This window comes from Jaculus jaculus, chromosome 7 (genome assembly GCF_020740685.1).
Source record: "Jaculus jaculus isolate mJacJac1 chromosome 7, mJacJac1.mat.Y.cur, whole genome shotgun sequence".
NCBI lineage: Eukaryota > Metazoa > Chordata > Mammalia > Rodentia > Dipodidae > Jaculus > Jaculus jaculus.
Genome location: NC_059108.1, coordinates 65193204 through 65218555, shown reverse-complemented (window position 1 = coordinate 65218555; position 25352 = coordinate 65193204). Strand labels below are relative to the sequence as shown.

At 40.6% G+C, this 25352-nt stretch overlaps 1 protein-coding gene across 4 annotated transcripts in view; it reads right to left on the bottom strand.

The window, feature by feature from the left end:
- Mdn1 (midasin AAA ATPase 1) overlaps positions 1–25352 on the bottom strand; it is a 229453-nt gene that overhangs the window by 119136 nt on the left and 84965 nt on the right. For all 4 annotated transcript variants that reach the window (XM_045154108.1, XM_045154109.1, XM_045154110.1 and 1 more), the window contains exons 18-27: positions 25036–25180; positions 24285–24381; positions 21084–21197; positions 18300–18447; positions 17931–18041; positions 13505–13656; positions 10982–11160; positions 9395–9603; positions 9129–9275; positions 7103–7244 (exon numbers count right to left, since the gene is read on the bottom strand). In XM_045154108.1, coding sequence (XP_045010043.1) covers positions 7103–7244; positions 9129–9275; positions 9395–9603; positions 10982–11160; positions 13505–13656; positions 17931–18041; positions 18300–18447; positions 21084–21197; positions 24285–24381; positions 25036–25180 — 1444 coding nt within the window. The remainder of the gene's footprint in view (positions 1–7102; positions 7245–9128; positions 9276–9394; positions 9604–10981; positions 11161–13504; positions 13657–17930; positions 18042–18299; positions 18448–21083; positions 21198–24284; positions 24382–25035; positions 25181–25352) is intronic.

The window sequence follows — 25352 nt, the reverse complement described above, 5'->3', positions numbered from 1 at the left end:
CCGAGCGTAAGCCGGAAATAAAGCCCTTTGCTGTTGCATACATGTCCAACTCTCTTGATGGTCTTTGGGGACTCCATGATCTGGGCATAACAGTAGTAACTTTCATTCTGCTTACAGGGCTGAAAATATAATCAACTAGGACACAGTCTGACCAAAATTAGTTGATTATGTCTACTTCATACCCCAAAGACTTAATTATCTGCTAGTCCACATAACTTAATAATAATGAATAGAGTACTGATATATACAACAGTCTAGCTGAATGAAAAAGACTCCAGGGAGTATATACAGTATGATCTCATTTATGTGAGACTTACAGAAAAAATAGTATGGATACTGGCTTGTGTCTTGTTGCAAAATTCCTTTCATATTTCACTATTTGGGGAAAAAAAGAAGCCAGGGGCTGGGGAAATGGCTTAGCAGTTAAGGAACTTGCCTGTCAAGCCAAAGGACCCAGGTTCGATCCCCCAGGATCTACACAAGCCAGATGCACAAGGTAGTGCATGCATCTGGAATTCGTTTGCAATGGCTGGAGGCCCTGGCGTGCCCATTCTCATTCTCTCTCTTAAAAAAAAAAGGGGGGGGTCAGAAAATGTGGGTGTGTCCAGACCTGGTCTACACAAACAATCTCCACCCCCAGACTTGGGACCTCAGTCCAAGCCTACATAATAGGTTCAATCCTCAGTGCTACCCACCACCCCATAAAGAGAGAAAATAAGATTTACATGAACTGTCTTTATTTTCCTTGTCTAAGAACTACTGCTAATATTTAGGATCCCATCATTAACAGTCTAAATCCACAGTCCCTTGGCTTATTCAATGTCCCATCAGAAAGGATTTAAAGCTATAGACTTCAAAGTTTCCAAGCACAATCATTTTCTTAATATTTAATTTTTATTTATTTATTTAGAGAGAGAGTATATGAGAGAGAGACAGAGAGAGAATGGACGTGATAAGGACTCCAGCCATTGCAAATAATCTCCAGACGCATGCTCCACTTTGTGAATCTGGCTGACTTGGGCCCTGGGGAATCAAACCTGGGTCATTTGGCCTTGCCAGCAAGCGCCTTAACCACTAGGCCATCTCTCCAGCCCCCAAGCACAATCTTGAAAATGCCTTGTGCATAAGCTCTTTGCTCTAAAATTCTATGCCCCCCCCCCCAGCACTTCTTGGCTACCACATGTGCCCCTGGCTGAGGATCCCATGTATTTGCTTTGCTAACTAAATAAAAGTGCCACACAAGGCTATGGAAACTTTAAATCAGCATCACCATATTGAGATTTTTAAAAATATTTTATTCAGAGAAAGTGAAAGGGAGGAGGAGAATGGGCTTTTGTGGCTAATTGAACCTGTGTCCTTTTTGGCTTTGAAGGCAACACCTTACATGCAGAGCCATCTCTCGCTCCATATTGAAATTATGACCCTCTTTTTCTCTTGTTTTTCTTTTTTAGTTTATTTTTAATTTTATTCATTGCTGTGCATTGGGGCGCATGCTTTTAATCCCAGCACTCGGGAGGCAGAGATAGGAAGATCACTGTGAGTTCTAGGCCACACCAAGACTACATAGTGAATTCCAGGTTAGCCTGAGCTAGAGTGCGACACTACCTCCAAAAACAAACAAATAAACAAAAAAATTTACTTGAGAGAGAGTCAGAGAAAGAGAGAGAAGGAGGGAGGGAGGGAGGGAGGGAGGGAGAGAGAATGAGATTGGGCACGCCAGGGCCTCCAGCCACTACAAAGGAATTCCAGATGCACGTACCCCCTTGTGCATCTGACTTACATGGGTCCTGGAGAATGGAACCAGAATCCTTTGGCTTAGCAGGCAAAAGCCTTAACCACTAAGCCATTTCTCCAGTCCCCCTTCTCTTGCTTTTTCTACCTCATTGTAATGTAAATTACACTAACAAAGTTCCATATTCAGTTTAAATTCCTAGCGAGCACCTCCCCCACCTTCTCAAACCTCAAGCCGATTTAAACCACATGTTCTCCAGAAATTGTCCTGAGACAAAATGGCCACTAAAATCTGTGAAAGGACAGAATGACTGGTTCTCTCTGTGTATGTTCCCTTGTCCAAGATCACTAAGGCTTTGTTAGAATGTAGTTCTCAGACTTGTGAGATAGAAAAGAGGGAAGGCATTGATCTTTTCCACTTATGTCCAGCCTAAAATACCCTCTGGAAGACAAGGAAACCTGGCTCCTTGAGGGGAGTCTAAATAGGCTGAGGTCCCCCACGTGCAATTATTTTTGTTTCCTACACATTTCCTAAAATGCTAAAGCAGTTTAAAGAATCATTGGAAATGACAAGATTCTGCTGGATGTGGAGGCTCACACCCAGTACTTCAAAGGTGGAAGCAGCAGGATCAGGAGTTTGAAGCCAGCCTACCTCCAGACATTCTCTTAATTCCTGAGGCTACCAAATTAACTTCGGGGACATTTCTCATGATGCTTTAAAACAGAGGTTTATCAAGACATTATTCTGCTTTAGTTGCTTATTAACAAAACCAGGTGTTGTAAATTCATTGGTAAGAATTATCTCCAGAGCTGTTATGTTTTGCCTTTACTTATAAAACTGTGTTTTTGTTCAAGACTGGTGTTAACTGTCCCTGAGTGCTTAATAATCATATGTAGAAGTCAAGCCAACATGTGCTCTCAGGTTCAGGTGGCCCAGAAGACAGGACACTTCTATAGGGTACAACTCCTCTGATCTAAAAGAACAATCAGCTCACACTCAGATGGTCCTGGACAATCTAACTGCATCTATCTGTGTCCCCTTGATTGCCCTCCAATGCCTGAACTCAATTTAACTCAATGTCCAATTCCCCAACATTACCCAAAACTACACTAATGCACTTTCAAAGTCCCTTAGATAGATTCAGTAGAGAAGCACCCCATTTGCCACACCCACTCAGCACCAAGAAGTCAAACTAGTCATTGCCCCAATTCCCTAATAGCAGTTAGGATTGCTTCTTCTTCTGAGGAGAGGAAAGAAGCAGTTTAAGGTGTCCCTTGAAGATAAATTAAGAATGTCCTTGAGCCTGCCTTTTCAGTCTTCACTGGGCTAAAGGTCTAAGAAGGATATAGATTCTCTTCATCTCTGGCTACCTAGTTCACTAGCTCTCTTTTCCATTAACTCAACCTGATTCCCTTCCTAGGAAGGAATTCCCCTTTCCTAGAATGAAGATTCCTGGAAGGATTAAGCCGGAACCTGGGATTGTGGCAGGTAAACTCCTCCTCCATCCAGAAACTATATTTGACTTTACCTTCTCCTCCTTCCTTCTCACAGACAGGAGCACTCTTTATTCTGAACTTCACTCCTGTCTTCTCATAAGCAGAAGCTCTCTCTATTCTCTCTTGCTTACTTCTCCTAAACTCTTGGAATCCCACTCATGCCTCTTAGGAATAAACTCAGTCTTGAGTTCTACCTATAATCTAATAAAATCTCTCTAAATCTTAAAAAAAGGACGAAAGGCCCGGCGTGGTGGCGCACGCCTTTAATCCCAGCACTCGGGAGGCAGAGGTAGAAGGATAGCTGTGAGTTCAAGGCCACCCTGAGTGAATTCCAGGTCAGCCTGACCTAGAGTGAGATCCTACCTCGAAAAACCATTTAAAAAAAAAAAAAAGAAACTACTGCATTAATGACACATTAGCACATTCCAAATCAGAAGATTCCAAGATACTTTCTACTTTATAAATAACACTTAAAAGCCAGGCATGCACCACCATTAGGAGGATCACCATGAGTTTAATTAAATTCTATGAATTAAACTAAAATGAATAAAATGGTGTGTGAACTATATGTGGTCACCATGTTGCACATAAATGGCCTAGAAACTACCAAAAACTACTAACTTCCTGATTCATCTCATATCCTAACTTCTATGTGAGGCATTTCCACTGGCAGCAAAGTATGATAACCCTCTACAAGCTGAGCATTATGGTGCACATCCCAAAAAGTGAAAGAGGGGGCTGGGGAGATGGCTCTATGGTTAAAGTGTTTGCAGTTCAGATAACTCAGAGCCTATGCAAAGCAGGACACAGGGGGCATCTATAATCTCAGCACTCTTGATGCAAGATAAGAGAAATGCCAACAAGCCTGGTTTATGCAGACAACAAAAGGGCCAAGCCTTTTATTTTAACATTTTTATTTATTTATTTGAGAGAGAAAGAGATGAGGAGAGAGAAAGAGGCAGATAGAGAATGGGTGCTCAGGACCTCCAGACACTGCAAAAGAACTCCAGATACATGTGGCCCCTTGTGCATCTGGCTTACATGGGTCCTGGGGAGTAGAACCTGGGTTCTTTGGCTTTGCAGGCAAACACCTTAATGGCTAAGCCATCTCTCCAGCCCAAAAGGACCAAGCTTTAAACAACATAGAAGTTAAGTTGTCCTCTGATTTCCACATACATGCTATGGGAGGCACACACCTACATGAACACATACACACACCATTCACACACATACAAACACACACAGATTAATAGTTGTCAACTATCTTATCCAATGGTGGAACCTGCAAAATAGACCGACCAGCCAAGTAAGATGTGCTCATGTCACATTAGTGGCATGATAGTTATGGTATAACCAACTGCTGTCTGGATTTAGAGACAGCTCCAGGGGAGGGAATTCAGGCCTGGTAACAAAAACCTAGTCAAAAGCCTATGGCTGGGGAAATGGCTGTGCATTGCTATGGGTTACAGTCCTAAGGGCTCAATGGGGTGAGATGGGGTGGGAGAGGCAGGCAGCACATGCGCCTGATGCACACTGCAGCATTTTGTTGGAGGCCGTGGGTATCTGGCATTGGCTCTGCGGCTTAAAAGTATAGCAGGTTTCCTACCTGGAGTTCACTGCTGCCTATAATGGCAGCTACCACTCAGGCGCCTCTGTGTCGTTGCTCTCTCCACACTGCCTCAGCACTGCTACTACTAGGAACTCTTGCTATGATTCAGCTAGGAGTGTACATTTATGACTTTCAAAGTCACAGAAACTTTGAGATTCTTTCCATATATTGACCTCAAGTGAAGTGGAGGAAACAGGTTGGGTGAGGGTGCTAGAAGCTGAAGTAGCTGATTGGAAGAACTGGACGGGAGATGGCTATTTTCAGAGACAGGCACTACCAACTACAGCCCTATTCTTTGAACCAATGTACAGGTATTTCACAGTGTGATACCAAAATCTATCAGAAACCATACTACTTGGGAAGAGATATATTGAGCCCTGCCTGGTCCAAAGATGTTATTAAGAAAATTTTCACATAGGTGGTTCTCAAATCATAGTGAAATATTGGTTTACCAGAATACCAGGATGAACCAATGTTGCAAACATGTCCTTGTGAAGATAGTTAGAAAGCCTTGAGAAGCTTCTCTTTTCAGATGGCAATGGGGAGGAGGGGGGAGTAGTGCTGAGAAGAAATGTCAGTGGAGTGTGAAGCACTAAATGAGCCATCCCTATCACACCCTCCAAGGCTCAGGGATTATTGCAGAAGAGGTGGCAGAAAGACTCCCCTCCAAGGCTCAGGGATTATTGCAGAAGAGGTGGCAGAAAGACTCTAAGAGCCAAAGGAAGGGAAAGAGTGCTTTGCAATAATGTCTTCCAGACACAAAATGGCCGTGGTGAGCTCATATTAATGAGCTCACAGTGGCTGATACTACCTACACAAGACCTGCATAACAGGAGGGGGAAAAAATGATGGCATCAAAATAGAAGAGCAACTAATTGGGGATTCAATTGAAGGAGGGTGGTAGGAGGAGATTACAATCATAGTATATTGTTTATATTTATGGAAGCTATCAATAAAAAAGTTTTTAAAAATAAAATTGGTCTGGAGAGATGGCTTAGAAGTTAAGCCCTTGCCTGAGAAGCCTAAGGACAAATGCTATCTATCTGCCTCTTTCTGTCTGTCCCTCTCAAATAAACAATTTTTTTAGATTTGAATGTTAAAAAGCCCTATGGCTGGGAGAACCCTAGAAGATAATCTATTACTACTGTTTGGCTAAATGTTGAGAACACAACTTGCCAGTTATATATTTATGTTTACATCCACATATTGGTGCTGCTCTCATCTTTGGACAGAGAAGCTTCTTTGTGCAGTTGGCACTGACTACTGGGGAGAATAAAACTCATCAAAGTCTGAAAATAGAGACGGGGTTGGTGGTGCACGCCTTTAATCCCAGCACTTGTGAGGCAGAGGTAGGAAGATCACCATGACTTTGAGGCCACCCTGAGTTTACATAGTGAATTTCAAGTCAGCCTGAGCTTTAATGAAACTCTACCATGGAGGAAAAAAAAAAGTCTGAAAATAAGTGACTGTTGTGCTCAGCATTAAGCTAGACATCCATATTACTCCTCCAAAGCTTAGGAAACATTGTGAAGGTGGGAAGGGAGGAAGTAAAAGTTAGAGGATTGGGAGGGTTATTATGCAACACTGTCTTCTGGACATGACTTGTCTGTTGCATTCATGACCTCATACCCACTGCCATTACCTGTATGAGACCTGAACAGTATCAGGACCATCAATGTTCTATAACTGATAGTGGAGAACAGAGATCAAAAACAGGGACTAGTTCGAAAAAGGTAAAGCAAAAGGGAGAAAGATAACAAAAAGAAGTAACAGGAAGGGATTATGATCAAAATATATTAGTTATGAAAATTATCAATTTAAAAGTTTAAAAAAATAGCAAAAAAAAAAAAAAAATTACAGGGACCTGCTAGTTTGACCACATACAAGAGCATTAGGGACCAAAGGAAAAATTTTTTCTGACAGTTGCAGGAAAATGTAAACACCAAGGACCATTTAAGGAAAAACTTATTTTTAGGGCTGGAGAGGTAGCTAAACAGATAAGATACTTAACTGCAAGCCTAAAGACTGGGATTTGGTACCCAATACTTATGTAAGACAGATGTTCAAAGTGACACATATCTGGAGTTCATTTGCATTGGCTGGAGGCCCTAGTGTGCCCATTCTCAAGCCCCCTTCTCTTCTCTCCCTCCCTCCATCTCTTTCAAAAAATAAATAACTTTTAAAGACCAAATAAATAAATGAAAACAAAAAACTTAGTTTTAAGAAGACATAGCATTTGACAGAACATTATACACAAAAACATACCATCATTGGCTAAGTGCTGTAGCCCATCATACTCTTTCTCAGTCTGCTCAGCCAATCTGTACCTTTCAGCCCAACGGAACAGATCACGAAGGGTGATAAAGCCCTGCTTTCCAGCAAACACTGAAGAACTTCTGCGGTAGGACTATCAAAGTGTCAAAACAAATATAAAGGAAATTTTTAATACTGAGTGGAAAACATACATTTCATAATTTTAATTTATAAAAAATACCTCACAAATTTAAACTCTCATTATGATTTCATTCTAATCACACTAAATTCACTAAATGTCTCAAAAGTATATAAATGGCCTCTAATTATGTGAAGATAAATGGTTAAACTCATGTATAATAGCAGTGAACAATGAAATACCATATCTCATAAAGAAAAACATAACAGGGCTGAAGGAATGGCTTAGCAGTTAAGACGTTTGCCTGCAAAGCCAAAGGACCCAGGTTCAATTCCCCAGGACCCGTATTAGACAGATGCACAAGGGGGCACATGCATCTGAAGTTCATTTGCAGTGGTTGAAGGCCCAAGCGCATGCATCTGGCGTACATGGGATGTAGAGTTGAACATGGGTCCCTAGACTTCATAAGCAAGCACCTTAACAACTAAGCCATCTCACCAGCCTGATCAGCTGGAGTTTTATAGCAAATATGGGAGAACCAAAAGGAAAGTGTTTCTGTGTAGGCTTGTCTGGATAATATAAGACACTGTTTCCCAAAAAAAGGGTGGGGGGTAAGGAAGAGGAGTGTAGTATGCCTTTGCCAAAAGGTTTTGAGAGAGAGAGAGAGAGAGAGAGAGAGAGAGGGGGGGGAGAGGGGGAGAGAGAGAGAGAGAGAGAGAGACTCCACATACATACAAAGAATAGGGAGCTATCACCATATATATAAGAAAATTTTTGAGATGATTTTTAAAAACTGGGCTGGAGAGATGGCTTAGTGGATAAGTGCTTGCCTGTGAAGCCTAAGGATGCCAGTTTAAGGCTCAATTCCTCAGGACCCAGGTTAGCCAGATGCACAAGGGGGTGCATGCATCTGGAGTTTGTTTGTAGGGGCTGGAGGGCATGGAGCGCTCATTCTCTCTATCCCTCCCTCTCCCTCTCTCTCCCACCTCCCTTTGTCTGTCTGTGTCTGTCACTCTCAAATAAATAAATAAAACTGAACCAAAAAAAAAAAAAAATGCACAATGAAGGCCAGGCATGGTAGTGAACACCTTTAATCCCAGCACTTGGGAGGCAGAGGTAGGAGGATTGCCATGAGTTCAAAGCCGCCCTGAGACTAAATAGTGAATTCCAGGTCAGCCAGAGCTAAGTGAGACCCTACCTCAGAAAATAAAACAAAAACAAACAAACAAACAAACAAAAAAGTATAATTAATCAGCTAGGTGCTGATAGCTTGCAAATCCTACCACCCCAGCCCAGATTCAAAGTCCCTAATACTCATGTAAAGCCAGATACAATAAATGGCGCATCCATCTGGTATCCATTCGCACTGGCAAGAGACCGTGATGTGCACATGTGCAAACACATACACACACACATGCAAATAAATAAATAAAATTAAAGAGAAAGAATCAGCCAAATGTGGTGGCTCACACATTTAATCCTAGCACTTGTAAGGCTGAACTAGGAAGATAACTGCATATTCTAGGCCAGGCTGGGCTACAGAGTAAATTCTAGATCAGCATAGGTTAGAGTAAGAACTTGCCTTTAAATTTTTTTTAAAGTGTTGATTTACAAAATAGAACCAATAATCATGGCTAGAAATATGTCCACTCAGTAGTAGTACAGCCTAATATGCACAAGACTGTAGGCTTAGCCCCTAACCCCTAGAATACACCAAAATTAGCTGCTAACAAAAAGTATTTGAGAAGCAAGACCTCCCCAAAAACATAAAAGCAAGCAAACCAAGATCCTTCTCTATAAATATAAATGGGTAAACTTATTTCTACCTATTATAAAGTTTTCATCACTAAAGCTAATCACCACATTCCATCTAAGTTCAGTCACAAGTAAGAAAAATACCTGAAGGTCCAACATGACTTTAACCAATTTACTGCAGTAAGAGGGAGGTAAACTGCATCGCTTGTGCAAGATTATTTCCAACTCAGTACTGGGCAATTCATCAAAGTGCAATTCCACAAAGCGGTTCCTGAAGGCTCTAGAAAGCACCTGTACAGGGGAAAAAAAAATAGTATCAAGATGATTTTTGTCAAACTTCCAAATTAAGAACCTCTATTGTTCACCACAAAAATAAAGAGGAACAGGAGATGGGAGCAAATATTACACACCTTTCGGCCTCCATAAAGCCCTGGAGGATTCTGGGTAGCGAAGAGCATGAACCGAGGGTGTGCTTTAACAACTTCTTGTGTTTCTGTTACAAGCAGTTCACGGTTATCATCCAACAGTCTGTTCAGTGCCTCTAACACATCCGTAGGGGCCAAATTTAATTCATCTAAGACAATCCAGTAGCCTTTTCTCATAGCATCAATAAGAACACCTAAGAGGAAATGAACACCTAAGAATTAACATGAGCCAAGCATAGTGGTGCACGTCTTTAAATCCAGCACTTGGGAGGCAGGGGTAGGAGGATCGCCCTGAGACTAGAGTGAATTCCGGGTCAGCCTGAAATAGAGAGAGACTCTACCTCAAAATAAATAAATAAATAAATAAATTTTTAAAAAATTACAATTTAAAAAAGGAGCATGAAAGCCTGATAATTGGCCAGCCAGGCCAAATGAGCCAACGGGTGCAATAGTGGCACATCTGTCATGGTGGAAACCAACTGCCCTCCAATTGGACTGGAGGCCCACTCCATGGGGGGGGAATACATCCCTGATACTGAAAACATAAAACAGGGGTAGTCATAAGCCCTAGGGGTGTAACATCTGCTAATGTCTGGAAAAATGTATATACTATGCTTATCAAATTGCCCAGTAAGCACTTCTCTTAATATTTATACGCTTATATTAACACTAGTCTCACTTTGGATAGAGAATCTTCTCTTTTCAGATGGCAGTGACCTTGGGACAACTCAGAAGGTATCATAGTGCTGGAAAGAAGTGATTGGAGTACTGAGTAACATCTCAATCACACCCTCCAAGGCTCAGGGTCCATTGCGGAAGAGGTGGCGGAAAGAATGTAAGAGCCAAAGGAAGGGTAGGACCCCTTACAACGTGCTCCCTCCAGACATAAAATGGCCTGGATATCCATGACCTCATAGTGCCTGACACTGCCTACACAAGACCATCATAATAGGAAGAAAAGATCATGAAATCAAAAGTAAAAGAGAGACTGACTGAGATGGGGGTAGGGGGGTGTATCACCATGTGATATTTTTTATAATCATGGAAGTTGTTAATAAAAAATTTTTTTAAATTGCATGAGTATATAAATTACAACAATGTCTTAAAATGTGTATGTAAAACAAATCCTAGAATATTATTTAATTTCTGGAAAATTAATCTTTGCAGCTAGGCTGTACACCAAGGAAAAACATTCTCAACTCAATCAATAACTTTTCTTACCCACAAGGAAGACAGGGCTAACAAATACCCTTTTCCAACATGCTTATTTTTTACCCCAGCATTCTAATTTCATTTAAATCTCCTCTCTGTTTACACCACTGTTTGATTCTCTAGGCAATTAAATAGCAATTCACTTCCCCTATACAAAATCTGGCCTAGGTTCTATGTAGCTCAAAAGATTAGTGGGATACAACAATAGCTAGCCTGCTAGGCATAATCCCTTAACTATTTGCTGTTCTGAGCAAAGAAAAGCAGCCATTACAGTGACAGTACAGGCTCCTCAATTACCAAAACATGACAAGTATTAAATAATGGGTCTTATACATCCATACAATGAGGTATTAGCATTACCTTCTTTAAAGACAAGCTTCCCTGAGGAGCCAGATGTATAGCAACCAATGTATTCCTGAATATCTGTGTGTTCATGATTGTTGATACGCACACAGTGGTTGCCAGTAGCTGCAGCCAGCCAATGGATCAGACTTGTTTTACCAACTGATGTTTCTCCCTGAATCAACACTGGATGGGTTCTGTAAAAGATGAGGCAATAAAGCAATTTAAAAAGGAGGAGGAGGGGAGGCTGGAGAGAGGTGAAGGGGTAAGGCACTTGCATACAAAGCCTAAGGATCTGAGTTCAACTCCCGAGTAACCACATAAAGTCAGATGCACAATGTGGCACACACATCTGGAGACATTTGCAGTTCCTAGAGACCATGGCATGTCTATTCTCTCTCTCATCTCTCTGTATGTATAAATAAATGAATAAACAATAAGGGGGGCTGGGGAGATGTCTCAGTTGATATTGTTCTTGTGCAAGCATGAAAACCTGAGCTTGGTCCCCATTTCCCATGTAAAAAGCTGGGTATGGTAGCACGCACCTGTAACCCCAGTGCTAGCAGGGCAGAGACAAAAGGATCTCTGTGATTCCTGGCTAGCTAACCTACCCCAATTAGTAAGCTCCTGGTTTAGTGAGACCTTGTCTCAAACAACAAGGTATATTCTCCAGTATTCCAGCATATGCATGGAAGTGGCACGTACATCTGGAGTTCATTTGCAGGAACAAGAGGCCCCAGTGTGCCCATTCTCTACATCTCTGCTTGAAAATAAGTGCTTTTAAAAAGAAGACAATAGCAGGGCAGTGGTGGCACACGCCTTTAAGTCCCAGCACTGGAGAGGCAGAGGTAGGTGGATCACCCCCGAGTTCAAGGCCACCCTGAGACTACACAGTGAATTCCAGGTCAGCCTGAGCTAGATAGAGTGAGACCCTGTCTCGAAAAAAAAAAAAAAAGAAGACAATAAATAAGCACCAACATTGACCCTCACATGTACCCACACACAGGAACATACAAATACAAACAAAGAAGAAAAAGAAAGAAAAGGCAATACACAAAGGCTAGAATTGATTAGTTGTTTTTTTTTTTAAGTGACTATATCATGAACATTATCTTGAAAAAGCACTTCTGTGCTGGAGAGATAGATGGCTTAGTGGTTAAGCACTTGCCTGTGAAGCCTAAGGACCCTAGTAAATGATTCTCCAGGACCCATGTTAGCCAGATGCACAAGGGATCTCATGTGTCTGGAGTTCATTTGCAGTGGCTGGAGGCCCTGGAGCACCCATTCTCTCTATCTGCCTTTCTCTTTCTGTCTGTGGTTCTCAAATAAATATATAAAAATAAAACAAAACAAAACAACAACACTGCAAAGTGTGGTGGTGTACACCTTTAATCATAGCACTTGGGAGAGTGAGGTAGGAGGATCTCTGTGAGTTCTAGGCCAGCCTGAGACTAATTCCTGGTCATCCTGGGCTAGAGCAAGACCCTACCTTGAGGAGAAAGAAAGAGAGAGACAGCACCTTCAGATATTTATGCCTTGATAGGATTGGTAGTTCCCCGGGCTGAAGAGATATGGCTTATCAGTTAAGGTGCTTGCCTAGGAAGCTTAACAACCCAGGTTCAATTCCCTGATACCCGTATAAGCCAGAAGCACAAGATGGCACATGTGTCTGGAGTTGGTTTACAGTGGCTAGAGGCCCTAGCAAGCCCATCCTCTCTCTAATAAATAAAAGTATTTAAAAAAACTATTCCTCAAAAAACACTAAGCAGAATAATTACAAGCTCTCCAGTATTACATGGTTTTAAAAAAAAAGAAAGGCGGCCAGGGGTGGTGGCACACAACTTTAATTCCAGCACTCAGAGGCAGAGGGAGGAAGACCACCCTGAGATTATACAGTGAATTCCAGGTTAGCCTGGACTACAGTAAGACCCGACTGAGGAAAATATATATATATAAATGAATTGATCATCAACTCACCTAATTATGAATAACACATGCATTACCAGACTAAACTAAAGCAACTTTAATTTAAGGAAATTACTAATAAAAAGTTATTTTTTGGCTGGAGAGATGGCTTAGCAGTTATGTGCTTGCCTGTGAAGCCTAAGGACCCCAGTTCAAGGCTCAATTCCCCAGGACCCACGTTAGCCAAATGCACAAGAGGGCGCACACGTCTGGAGTTCGTATGCAGTGGCTGGAGGCCCTGGCGTGCCCATTCTCTCTCTCTGTCTGCCTCTTTCTCTCTCTGTCTGTTGCTCTCAAATAAATAAATAAACAACAACAAAAAATTTTTTTAAGTTTTTTTTTTTTTTTACAAAAAAGGAATCTTACATGTGACTACAATAGCTCCCAAAAAGGTGCAACTAGAAACAATTCTTTGTGCAAAAAGAAAAGCCACAGTACTAATTTTAGAGAGTAAATCACTTAACCAGTGAGTACCAATGAAAATCTTTCAAAGTTCAGGAAAGTAGGCTAGAATATCAACTATGCCTATTTTTGCAGAAACTTCCCCAGGAGCATGAATAAAAACCCCATATATACCCTGCAGAGACCACTCGAACTATATCTCTCAGGTTTAGCTTAACAGAAGGTGTCAGGACATATGTCTCATCTATTGTAGGCTCCTTGTCTCCTACTGAAATCCAGTAGCCTTCAACCTGGATAAGCCGGCCACCTTTGGGTTCTGGAATAGGCTGTAAGAAAGAAAACAATGAAAAATGATCCATCCACAGCCATATGACAATGCAGAAATTCTTTCAGAGGGAGAAAAGTAGCAAAGTAGTTACTCAGAGTGCTGCTCTGTGCTGGGCGAATTCAACTTAAAACCTAATAAGCATAAAATTATGAGGAGGAATAAGAACAAAATGTTATTTTAGTTCTAATTTTAAAATTGGATGGTAGGAAGATTTAAGGGAAAAGAATACAATTAAAATAATTTCTCACATAATGTATGATTCAGTTCTCTCAACCATGAAAATACTTATTCCTATTAAATATTTTTATCAAAAATATATCTCATGCCTTGCAGTGCTGTAAGTACAGCTTGATGGACTATTCTGGTCAGAGTTGAAACACCTGACTGCAGTAAGCACTAAGGACTGTGAGGTTTGGCTTATGAGGGTAAGAAAGAGCTTTCCCTGGAATGGATTAGAAGCAGTTTATGTGAGAGGCTTGCTCTTATGCTCATGTCTTGAGAAATTGTGCAGGGTTGCATGGTGTAGAAATGGACTGGTGTGAGCAGAGGGCTATGGCACAGAAATGAAATCTTTGGGCTGAAACTTCTGCCTGCTCAGCTGCAGTTATATGAGAAATTACAACCTTTGAGATTGGGCCAGCTGACCTGCACTGGGGCAACAGAATGAATGTAGACTCTTTTGAAGAGGCCTGCGTGCTCAAGGAGTGTCTTGTTCTTCAAAGCCTGCTTTATTCCCTGCTGGATTAACAAACTGGTACCCTACCTGGCATTATGGAGTATGGGAAATGCAGGAGACGGTCAGTGAATTTGCAACACAGTCTTGTGTTTTGGAAATGCTATGGCTAGTGTGAAGCAGGTTTGCTAGATGCCTGCATGGAGACCCAATGGAGCCATGAAGATAAACCGTGGGTTGCAGTAAAGACCCAGTGGAGATGCCGGGACCACAAGATGGCTGTTAAGAAAAGCTGCCGGTCCAAGATAAAGTTTTCCAGGACTGTGAGTAGCCTAGCTGGAGGTGTAGAATTGGAATGCCAGAGACTTGTTGCTGGTTAGAATTAAAGGGAGTTGGAGATATGTCATTGACTAGAGTTGTTGGACTTGGAGCTACAGAGTTTGATGTCTGCACTGCTTAGATCTTATATTGGTTGAGTATTTCTTTGCTATGCTCAGTGCCATCTTTCTCAGTGTGAATATTTATTCTGTGCCATTATGGGTTTCAGGGGGCTTTTTTTTTGGTATTATGGCTCAGTGAAAGAGCCTTAGACTGTAGGAATTACTGGGATTGATAAAAACTATGGGGACTTTAAAAGATGGACTGAATGCATTGCATTTTATGTCATGGATGGCTATCAGTTTATGGGGGTCCAGGGGCTGAATGTGGTGGTTTGATTCAGGTATCCCCCATAAACTTAGGTGTTCTGAATGCTAGGTTCACAGCTGATGGAGATTTGGGAATTAACGCCTCCTGGAGGCAGTGTATTGTTGGGGGAGGGCTTATGGGTGTTATAACCAGTGTCACCTTGCCAGTGTTTGGCACATTCTCTTGTTGCTATTGTCCACCTTATATTGGCCAGGGGGTGATGGCCACCCTCTACTTGTGCCATCATTTTCCATGCCATCATGGAGCTTCCTCTTGAGTCTGTAAGCCAAAATAAACCCTTTTTATTTCCCATATATATATCTCAATCAGGTGTGGTGGTGCACGCCTTTAATCCCAGCACTCAGGAGCCAGAGGTAGGACGACTGCTGTGAGTTCGAGGCCAGCCTGAGCTACAGTGAGACCCTACCTCAGGAAAAAAAAAAAAACTATACTTATTCCTATTAAATATTTTTATCAAAAATATATATCTCATGCCAGGTGTATTGGTGCATGTCCTTAATTCCAGGACTCAAGAGGTAAAGGTAGGTGCATCACTGTGAGTTCAAGGCCATCCTGAGACTACACAGTGAATTACAGGTCAGCCTGAGCTAGAATGTGACCCTACCTCAAAAAGAAAAGAAAGAACAGAGCAAAGCAAAGCATGTTAGTGCACGCTTTTAATCCCAGCACTCAGGTGGCAAAAGTAGGAGGACTGCCCTGAGTTCAAGACCACCCTGAGGCTACATAGTGAATTCCAGGTCAGCCTGGAAGACCTGACCTTGAAAAGCCAAATATATTATCAGGCTGGAGAGGTGGCTTGGCAGTTTAAGGCGCTTGCCTACAAAGCCAAAGGACCCACATAAGCCAGATACACAAAGTGGCACATGTATCTGGAGTTTGTCTGCAGTGGCTAGAGGCCCTGGCATTTCCATTATTTCTTTCTCTCAAATAAATAAATAAGAATAAAATATTTTTTAAAAAAATATGTATCTCATATATATCATATTCCTCAAAATGGGTCCCTTAAAGTTGTGAGGGAAAAGCCACCAGTAACATTATACTCTAGATTATATAGACGATACAAAATTGACCTTGCAAAGACATTATTTGCTTAAGGGTAACATGGATGATGGCAAAATCTTTCCAATAGTGTTACTAGGTTGAATTGAATACACTGCCTTTTTCACAGATCAAACTGTTCAAAACTATGTTCTTCTGTAGTGGCTAGAGGCCCTGGCACACCAAATCACTCTCTTTGTTTTTCTGTACTCTTAACAGAACCCTCTATCCATCCACCAATCTGCCCACCGCACTGAAAAACCTAAACTATCATCCAAAAGGAAATTGTGTTGATAACCTACTATGCCAATAAACTGTGAAATACTCCATTGCTCTTAGAAAGAATGTTACAATGATCACAGTTACAACAACAAAATTATATTCAAGACAGGCAAGATGGCACATGGCTTTAATTCCAGCATTTAGGATGCAATGGTAGGAGGATTGGTGTGAGTTCGAGGCAACCCTGAAAATACACAGTGAATTCCAAGTTAGCCTGGGCAGTGAGACCCTACCTCAAAAAACAAAACAGCAAAAAAAAAAAAGAAAGAAAGAAAGAAAGAAAGAAAAAAGAAGAAAGAAAGAAAGAAAGGAAGGAAGGAAGGAAGGAAGGAAGGAAGGAAGGAAGGAAGGAAGGAAGGAAGGAAGGAAGGAAGGAAGGAAGGAAGGAAGGAAGGGGAATGGAGAAATGGCTTAACGGTTAAGGTGTTTGCCTGCAAAGCCAAATGACTCCAGTTCTATTCTCCAGGACCCGTGTAAGCAAGATGCATAAGGGGGCACGTGCCTGGAGTTTGTTTGCAATGGCTGGAGGCCCTGGTGTGCCCATTCTCTTCCCCTCTCCCCCCGCCTCTTTCTCTCTCCCAAATAATTGTTTTTACTCTGTGTGTGTGTGTGTGTGTGTGTGTGTGTGTGTGTGTGTGTGTGTGTCTTGAAGTCAAGATAGGTAAGCTAACAAAAATAGGCTAATATGGCGGGCTTGGTGGCAGGCGCCTTTAATCCCAGCACTTGGAGTATTTCTTTGCTATGCTCAGTGCCATCCCTGTGAGTTCAAGGCCACCCTGAGATTCCATAGTGAATTCCAGGTCAGGCTGCAACAGACTGAGACCCTACCTCAAAACAAACAAACAAAAAGCTAATAAAGGCCGGGTGTGTTCATGCACATCTTTAATCCCAGCACTTGGGAGGCGGAGGTAGGAGGATCACCATAAATTCAAGGCCACCCTGAGACTAAATAGTGAATTCCAGGTCAGCCTGAGCTAGAGTGAAACCCTACTTTAAAAAAAAAAAGCTACTAAAAGCTAGGGCAGTAGGAGGGGCAAAGTGATTGCCACCATGCATAAGGTCCCTGAGCTACTTTTCAAAGAAAAAGCAACATAGGGCTGGAGAGATGGCTTAGCGGTTAAGCGCTTGCCTGTGAAGCCTAACGACCCGGGTTCGAGGCTCAATTCCCCAGGACCCACATTAGTCATGTGCACAAGGGGGCGCACACATCTGGAATTCGTCTGCAGTGGCTGGAAGACCTGGTGCGCCCATTCTCTCTCTCTCTCTGCCTCGTTCTCTGTCGCTCTCAAATAAATAAATAAAAAGAAAAAGAAAAAGCAACATAATATTCTTATATCAATTATATAATACATATTTATCATTAATCTTAACTTCATAAATCAATACACTAGAATATGAATTTATAATAAAATATACACATTTTAGCTGGAAAGGGCTACTTATAAAATTTAAATCTCCATAGCAAAATCAGCTATAACTTTTATCATCTAAGACATACCAAAAAAATATTTTTTTGCAAGAAATTAATTTTTTTCTCTATAAATAGCCCCCAAAAAAGTGAATGAACATACCTGTTTCAGTAGGCTTTTGACATTGCCAGAGATAATATGTTGACAAATAAGCTTCTGAACTACTGGGTGTGATGCCCTGTCAAGCTGTGTCAAGAAACCCAAACAAAAGCCCTAGAGAGAAACACAGATATGTGTAACATAAAGTGCTCCTCCTTCGGAGCATAAAATTCAACCTTTAGGTGTGTCACTTTCAAAAACAACTTGTAAATATGATAAAGTAAGAGTAATAGGGCATGGAAGCTCTGGTATGAAATGTTCAGGACTAATCTGACAGGGAAATACTGGCAAATCTGACCTATGTATCTCCATTCCCTCCTTCCCAAAGTTAGCCCATCCACTCAGCTTCTCAGCCAAATATGCTACAAAGACCTCATAGAGTGAACGCTGGATGTTGCCACACGGATTGGATGCTGCAAACCGCAAGGCCCTACAGAGGGTCCGAAGGCTATAGTGAGGTCTATGGCCGGTCCCATCAACCAATCTGGTCCCAGACTCTTTCCGCAAAGCAGTGTAGAAGCTACAAAGAGAATGAAGTTGAGACAATTGTACTAATGAATTTTATTTTGCTGTAATGGTCATGCTTATAAATAACTTCCTAGAGAATGCATTGAGACACCCAAGTCTTTTTCAAATCTATGTAAATATAATGAAAATCTTTGGGAAATCAGTAAATTCAAGATGAAAAAAAAAGTCTTAGGGGCTATTACATACAAATAATGACTCCATATTCTACTTCCACTTCTACTTACCTCGGGATTGACCCAGGACAAGGTTGTCCTAAATGTGATGATAAACCACTGTTCCTAAGATGCCCACTGATCTACCTAGAGTAAAGCTTAATGGAAAGAGTTTAAAGTGGTTCTCTTACAAGCAATATGTTAGCTCAAAGATACACTGTCTTGACTGAAGGCCAGGAATCACTTAGGAAAATTAAACCCATTGTCTTTGCTCAACTACAGCTTGAATCAAGCCGAATCTGAGGCAAAAACAATATGCATATAGATGGTCTTGTATCCTAAACTTAGTATCTGATGAGTAAAGAAGATGAACAGAGGGCTGGAGAGATGGCTTAGCGGTTAAGCGCTTGCCTGTGAAGCCTAAGGACCCCAGTTCGAGGCTCGGTTCCCCAGGTCCCACGTTAGCCAGATGCACAAGGGGGCGCACGCATCTGGAGTTCGTTTGCAGAGGCTGGAAGCCCTGGCGCGCCCATTCTCTCTCTCTCTCTCTCTCTCTCTATCTGTCTTTCTCTCTGTGTCTGTCGCTCTCAAATAAATAAATTAATAATAATTTAAAAAAAAAAGAAGATGAACAGAAAGGAGTTCAGTCTTTCAAAAAACAAAGATAGTAACCTAAGATACAATACTCATCTTTATTTTCTTAATAATAAAGCTGTTATTCTTAAATATTTTTTCTAAAAAGGTATCAATGGAGGGCTGTAGTTAAGGCACTTGCCTGCAAAGCTGAGTTCAATTCCCAGTACCAACATAAGCCAGATGTACAAAGTACTGCATGTATCTGGAGCTTATTCCTGTGTGTGTGTGTGTGTGTGTGTGTGTGTGTGTGTGTGTGTGTGTGTGCGCGCGCGCGCGCGCACTTGCAAATAAGTAAATAAATTTATTTAAAAGATATCAATGTAGATAAATGAGAAACTTGTGTCTGTTAAGAAAAAATAACATGACATAGGTCCTTAGAAGGAAGATATTTTTTCCAGACCCAGTGTTTTAGAGTTGACATTAACTTAAGACAAATAAAATTCTTGTTTAATCTACAATGGTAATGACACCATACACAGAGAAATTACAGGTTTTGAAAGGATGGTTACTGTTACACTTCTGTTACAGAAAGACATGATGACAACTGGTATGTATCATTACTATTATACTTCACAAAACAGAAATTTCAGACTGAAACAAAATTTTCAGGCTTCAAAATTGTACAGTTCATGATTAATTACAGAATGAAATGTAAACAAATGTGTATCACAGATGAAACCAAAGCTCCTGACCAAATGGGTTTCGTCCAAATATTCTTTTATAAGATAGTCCATTTATTTTTTTTCTTTCGGTTTTTTTGAAGTAGGGCCTCACTCTAGCACAGACTGACCTGGAACTCACAATTGTACTCTCAGGGTGGTCTCAAACTCTTAGCAATCCTCCTACCTTTGCCTCCCAAGTCCTGGGACTAAAGGTGTACACCACCAAGCCTGGCTTTTAAGATAGTCTTTTCTTTAAACAAGTTTAACACATTTAATTAAAATAGGACTCTGGGGACTAGAGAGATGGCTTAGTGGTTAAAATGTGCTTGTGCACAAAGCCTAACTCCCCGTGTCCAAGTCCTCAGTACGTAAAGCTAGGTGCACAATGTGGCACATGAATGTTTAGTAAGTTTGTATGTAGCAGCAGAAGGCCTTTGAGTGCCCACTTTCACTTTCTCTCTGAAATAAATAAATTTTAGAAAAATATAATAGGACTCTGCTCATTTTTGTTCAAGTCCTGGACTGGAGAGATAGCTTAGTGGTTAAGACGCTTGCCTGCAAAGGCAAAGGATCTCAGTTTGATTCCCCAGGACTCAGGTAAGCCAGAGGCACAAGGTGGTACATGTATCTGTTGTTTGTTTGCAGTGGCTGGAAGCCCTGGCGTGGCCATTCTTTTTCTTTCTACCTATCTCTCTCTTCCTCTCTCAAATAAATAAAAATAAAATACTTAAAAAAATAATAATAATTACAAGTCCTTATGTACTGGCCATTATCACCTCAGCATCAGAACTCCATGAGGACACCCAGAATTTTGTTTGTGTTTTCCTTCTCCGTCTCTCCCACTCTCTCATAGTAGGGTGTCACTCTGTAGCCCAGGCTGGCCTTAAACTCCCAGTATTACAGGCATGCACTACCAGGCCCAGCTCAGGTTTTTGTTTTTGTTTTTAATTTATGCTACAGCTTCTAAATGATAACATATTCTCATAGGCAGTGTTTTAAGCTTTATTTATAGACTGTTTCTTTAGGAAAACTTGAGGGAATTCATGTAAGGTTCTAACATTAAAGCAAATTTTTCCATTTAGAAGCAAAAAGGAAAAAAAAATGAACCAAACATATGTGTCTGTATGTAATACATTCAGATGTTCAGAGGAAAAATATACAACCTAAAGAGAACTTACTTTATGATTCCTTGTACCGTGTTCTTATTAATACTCAATCCTTTCAGATAATCCACAATAAGAATATGTAAGTCTTCTTTACTTTCCAATTCTTCTATATAAAGTTCTGTGAACCTGAAAGACAAATATTAAATGAATACATCTCAAAAGCAATAGTGAAAAAAAAAAAATGACACAGAAGTTACATAAGCTTTTTTTCCCCTCCCATTTTTGTTTTTTCCAGGTAGGGTCTCTCTCTAGACCAAGCTAAACTGGAATTCACTACATAGTCTCAGGGTAGCCTCGAACCCATGGTGATCCTACTACCTCTGCCTCCCAAATGCTGGGATTAAAGGTGTACGTCCACATGCCCAGCACATAAACTCATTTTAGCTGCTTGTAATATAAAATGTAAGTCATTTACTTGAAATACAAAATGACTAGAATGAAAGAAAAATACGTCATTAGTACATCTTCTATAGTACATGTTCATAAACTCTTTGCACAAAGGAACAGTTATACCACTAGGACATATTCACTGTAATTTTCAAAAGGTATTTTGGCGTCTAGAGTCTGATGGTACCCATGTAAATCTGGATGCACAAAGTGGTGCATATATCTAAGGTCTATTGCAGTAGCAACAGATCCTGGTTTGCCCATTCTCTCTCTCTCTCTTCTTGCAAATGATGAAATGATATGTTAGGGGACTGGAGAGATGGCTTAGCAGTTAACGTGCTTGCCTGAGAAGCTTAAGGACCCATGTTCCACTCTCCAGATCCCACGCAAGCCAGACATTAAAAGTAGAGATCAATTATAGTGGCTGAGGCCCTGGCACACCGATTTTCTCTAAAATTAAAAAAAAAATTTTAATTTTGTTAAAAAGACATTTAGAGGCTAGAAAGATGGCTCAGTGGTTAAGGTGTTTGCCTGCAAAGCCCAAGGACTCGAGTTTGATTCCCCAGTACCCATGTTAAACCAGATGTACAAAATGGCACATGTCTATGGAATTTGTTTGCAGTGACTACAGGCCCTGGGGCAACCATTCTCATTCATTCTCTCCTCCCCCTTTCTCAGCCGCATCTCTTATTCTCACTCTCTCTCAAAGATTTTTAAAAAGGGATATTAGATTACAACTAAGTGTAACAAAGTATCTAATAAAATAAGCCTGTCACAATCAAAACTAAAATGACAGAGCAAAAATCATTTATTTTAATATTGTTTCTAAACTTTCCTTTGGACACTTTTATTATTTATATAATAGAAACGGGGCTGGACGTGGTGATGCACGCCTTTAATCCTAGCAGTCGGAACGCAGAAATAAGAGGATTGCCATGAGTTCAAAGCCACCCTGAGACTACATAGTTAATTGCAGGTCAGCCAGGACAAAAGTGAGACCCTACCTCGAAAAACCAAAAAACAAAACAGCAACAACAAAAAAAAAGGACAGGGGATCTAATAAAGTGTTACAACTACTTTCAACTTGAAATGACATCAAAGCTAGAGCAAAAGAAAATATTAACACTGTTTCTAAAATTTCTCCAGAATACTTTTATAATGCAGACAGGGGATCTAATAAAGTATGATGATTATTTAAAAACTTGAAATAAAGCTGGGCGTGGTGATGCACACCTTTAATCCCAGCACTTGGGAGGCAGAGGTAGAGGATTGCCATGAACTCAAGGCTACCCTGAGACTACATAGTGAATTCCAGGTCAGCCTGAGCTAAAGTGAAACGCTACCTCGAACAACCAAAAAGAGCCTGAAATAACACAAAAGGTATCAACTAATGAACAAGCTCACTTTTCTTTCTATAACTGTTACATGCATAAAATACCTAAACTAATGTCAATGCTTCACAATGAAAAAATAGAGAAAATTAACAGGCCTTTTACAGATTATTAACGTCATTCGAAGAGGCCTGTGCTGCAATTATAATGCTATTTTTTTTATGCGAACATTTTCCTAATAGCTAAGAATCGAACTGGAGCTGGAGAGATGACTTAGCAGTTAAGCGCTTGCCTGTGAAGCCTAAGGACCCCGGTTCAAGGCTCGATTCCCCAGGGCCCAGGTTAGCCAGATGCACAAGGGGTTGCACATGTCTGGAGTTCGTTTGCAGTGGCTGGAAGCCCTGGCGCACCCACTCTCCTCTCTCTCTGCCTTTTTCTCTCTCTGTCTGTCACTCTCAAATAAATGAATAAAAATAAAAAAGAATCAAACTGAAGTAAAGATTTAAGATTAACCTCTTTAATGCCTAAAATTCAATAACATTTAATATAGTCATAATATTGACCATCACAAAATTCTAAAATATTTTATTACTTGAAAAGGAACTCACATAGTTCTTACATAGTGACTGCACATTTTGCAAACTCCATCCCCTAGTAACTACCAATATGTTTTCTGCCTCTATAGACTTATACAATCTGGCATGATATATCACCTAATATTTCTGACTTCCTGAACTTGACAAAGGTTTTTTAGGATGATACAGACTGATTGAAACAATTTTTTTTTTTCACAATACACATGAGCTGTTAAGTATCATATTAACAACCAAAGAAGGGCTGGAGACTCAACAGTAGAATGTGAAAGACCCTTGGTTCAATCACTCAATACTAGCAAAAATTATGTAACAAACAAGCCAAAGAAAATAATTCTCAAGTGTTCTTCTACACTTTCTTGTATGCATAAAACTTAGGGAAAGCAAAGGCATACAGCAAGCAAGCAAAGAGTCCTGTATTAGACACAATAAAAACTTCAAGCAAGCCAGGCGTGGTGGCACGCACACGCCTTTAATCCCAGCACTTGGGAGGCAGAGATAGGAGGATCGCCATGAGTTCAAGGCCACCCTGAGACTACAGAGTTAATTCCAGGTCAGCCTGGACTAGAGTGAGACCTTACCTCAAAAAACCAAAAAAAAAAAAAAAAAAAAAAAAAAAAACTTCAAGCATTATTTTGAAGTATGGTTACCAATGAATAAATAAAAATATTCTTGGGCTAGAGAAGTGGCTCCATGGTTAAAGGCACTTGCTTGCATAGCCTAGGTTCAATACCCCAGTACACACATGAATCCAGATGCACAAAGTAGCACAAGCATCTATAGTTCCATTTACAATGACAGGAGCACCAGGCATGCCAATAATCACATTTTTCTTTCTCTTAAATAAATAAGAACAACAACAAAAAAAAAAAAAACAAAACATTATTTTTTAATAGTCTTACCTATTTCTTATTCCTGGTGGGAGATTTCTTTTGCCCACATCAGTAGCTGGATTCATACATGCAAATAAACGGAAATCAGGATGGCGAACCAATGGCTCTATTCAGAAAAAAAATTATAAAGGTTTACAAGCACTTATAATAACTAGCCACAGGTCCCTAAGTTAATTCAACACTCACAGATAACCAGGCTTTGTTAGATCGGTGCTACCTATTCTTATCATCATCTTTTCTGAAACTTTGCTGAAAAACTCTTCAAAAGAAGATACACACAAACTCAGGCTGCCATTACATTCTTTTAAATGTGTTTATTCACTGTTATTCATGTTCCATTATCTATTCACCAATGTGTGCATTTATTAGAATAGTGTGTGCTTATCTATTACCCATAATACAAATTTCTTGATAATTTTTTCATGATGTATCTTCCCGTACCATCTAACAATAGTTCAATGCACTTTGTAGAAGCTCATTACTAGAGAAAAAAACAAATCCCACTGGAAGACCAAAATGTGTTCTTTTTGTTTATTTTTCTTTTTTGAGGTAGGGTCTCATTCTAGGCCAGGCTGATCTAGAACTCACTCTGTAGTCTCAGTCACTCTGTAGCTGGCCTTGAACTCATAGTGATCCTCCTACCTCTGCCTCCTAAGTGCTGGGAGTAAAGTTGTATAGTACCATGCTGAACTAAAGAATTTCATTAAGTGACTGAAAAAAAATGTACACCAAGTAAAATCTCAAGAGGATCAAATACTACCTGTATCTCCTCGATCAAGCAACACCAATGAGCCAGAGGATCCTTCAAGCAAACCACTCAGACATTCCAACGTTTCAGGAGCAGCCAGATTAATCTCATCCAACAAAATCCACTCTCCCTTTTTTATAGCCTGAGCCAATGTACCCTAGAAGAATATAAGATTAAAAAAATTAAAGCTACATTTCAAGGTTAGAAATAGAGGAAAGGAGACTGGAGAGATGGCTTAGTGGCTAAGATTGCCTGTAAAGCCTAAGGACCCATGTTTGACTCTCCAGATTCCACATTAGCCAGATGCACAAAGGTGAGGTAAGTACAGT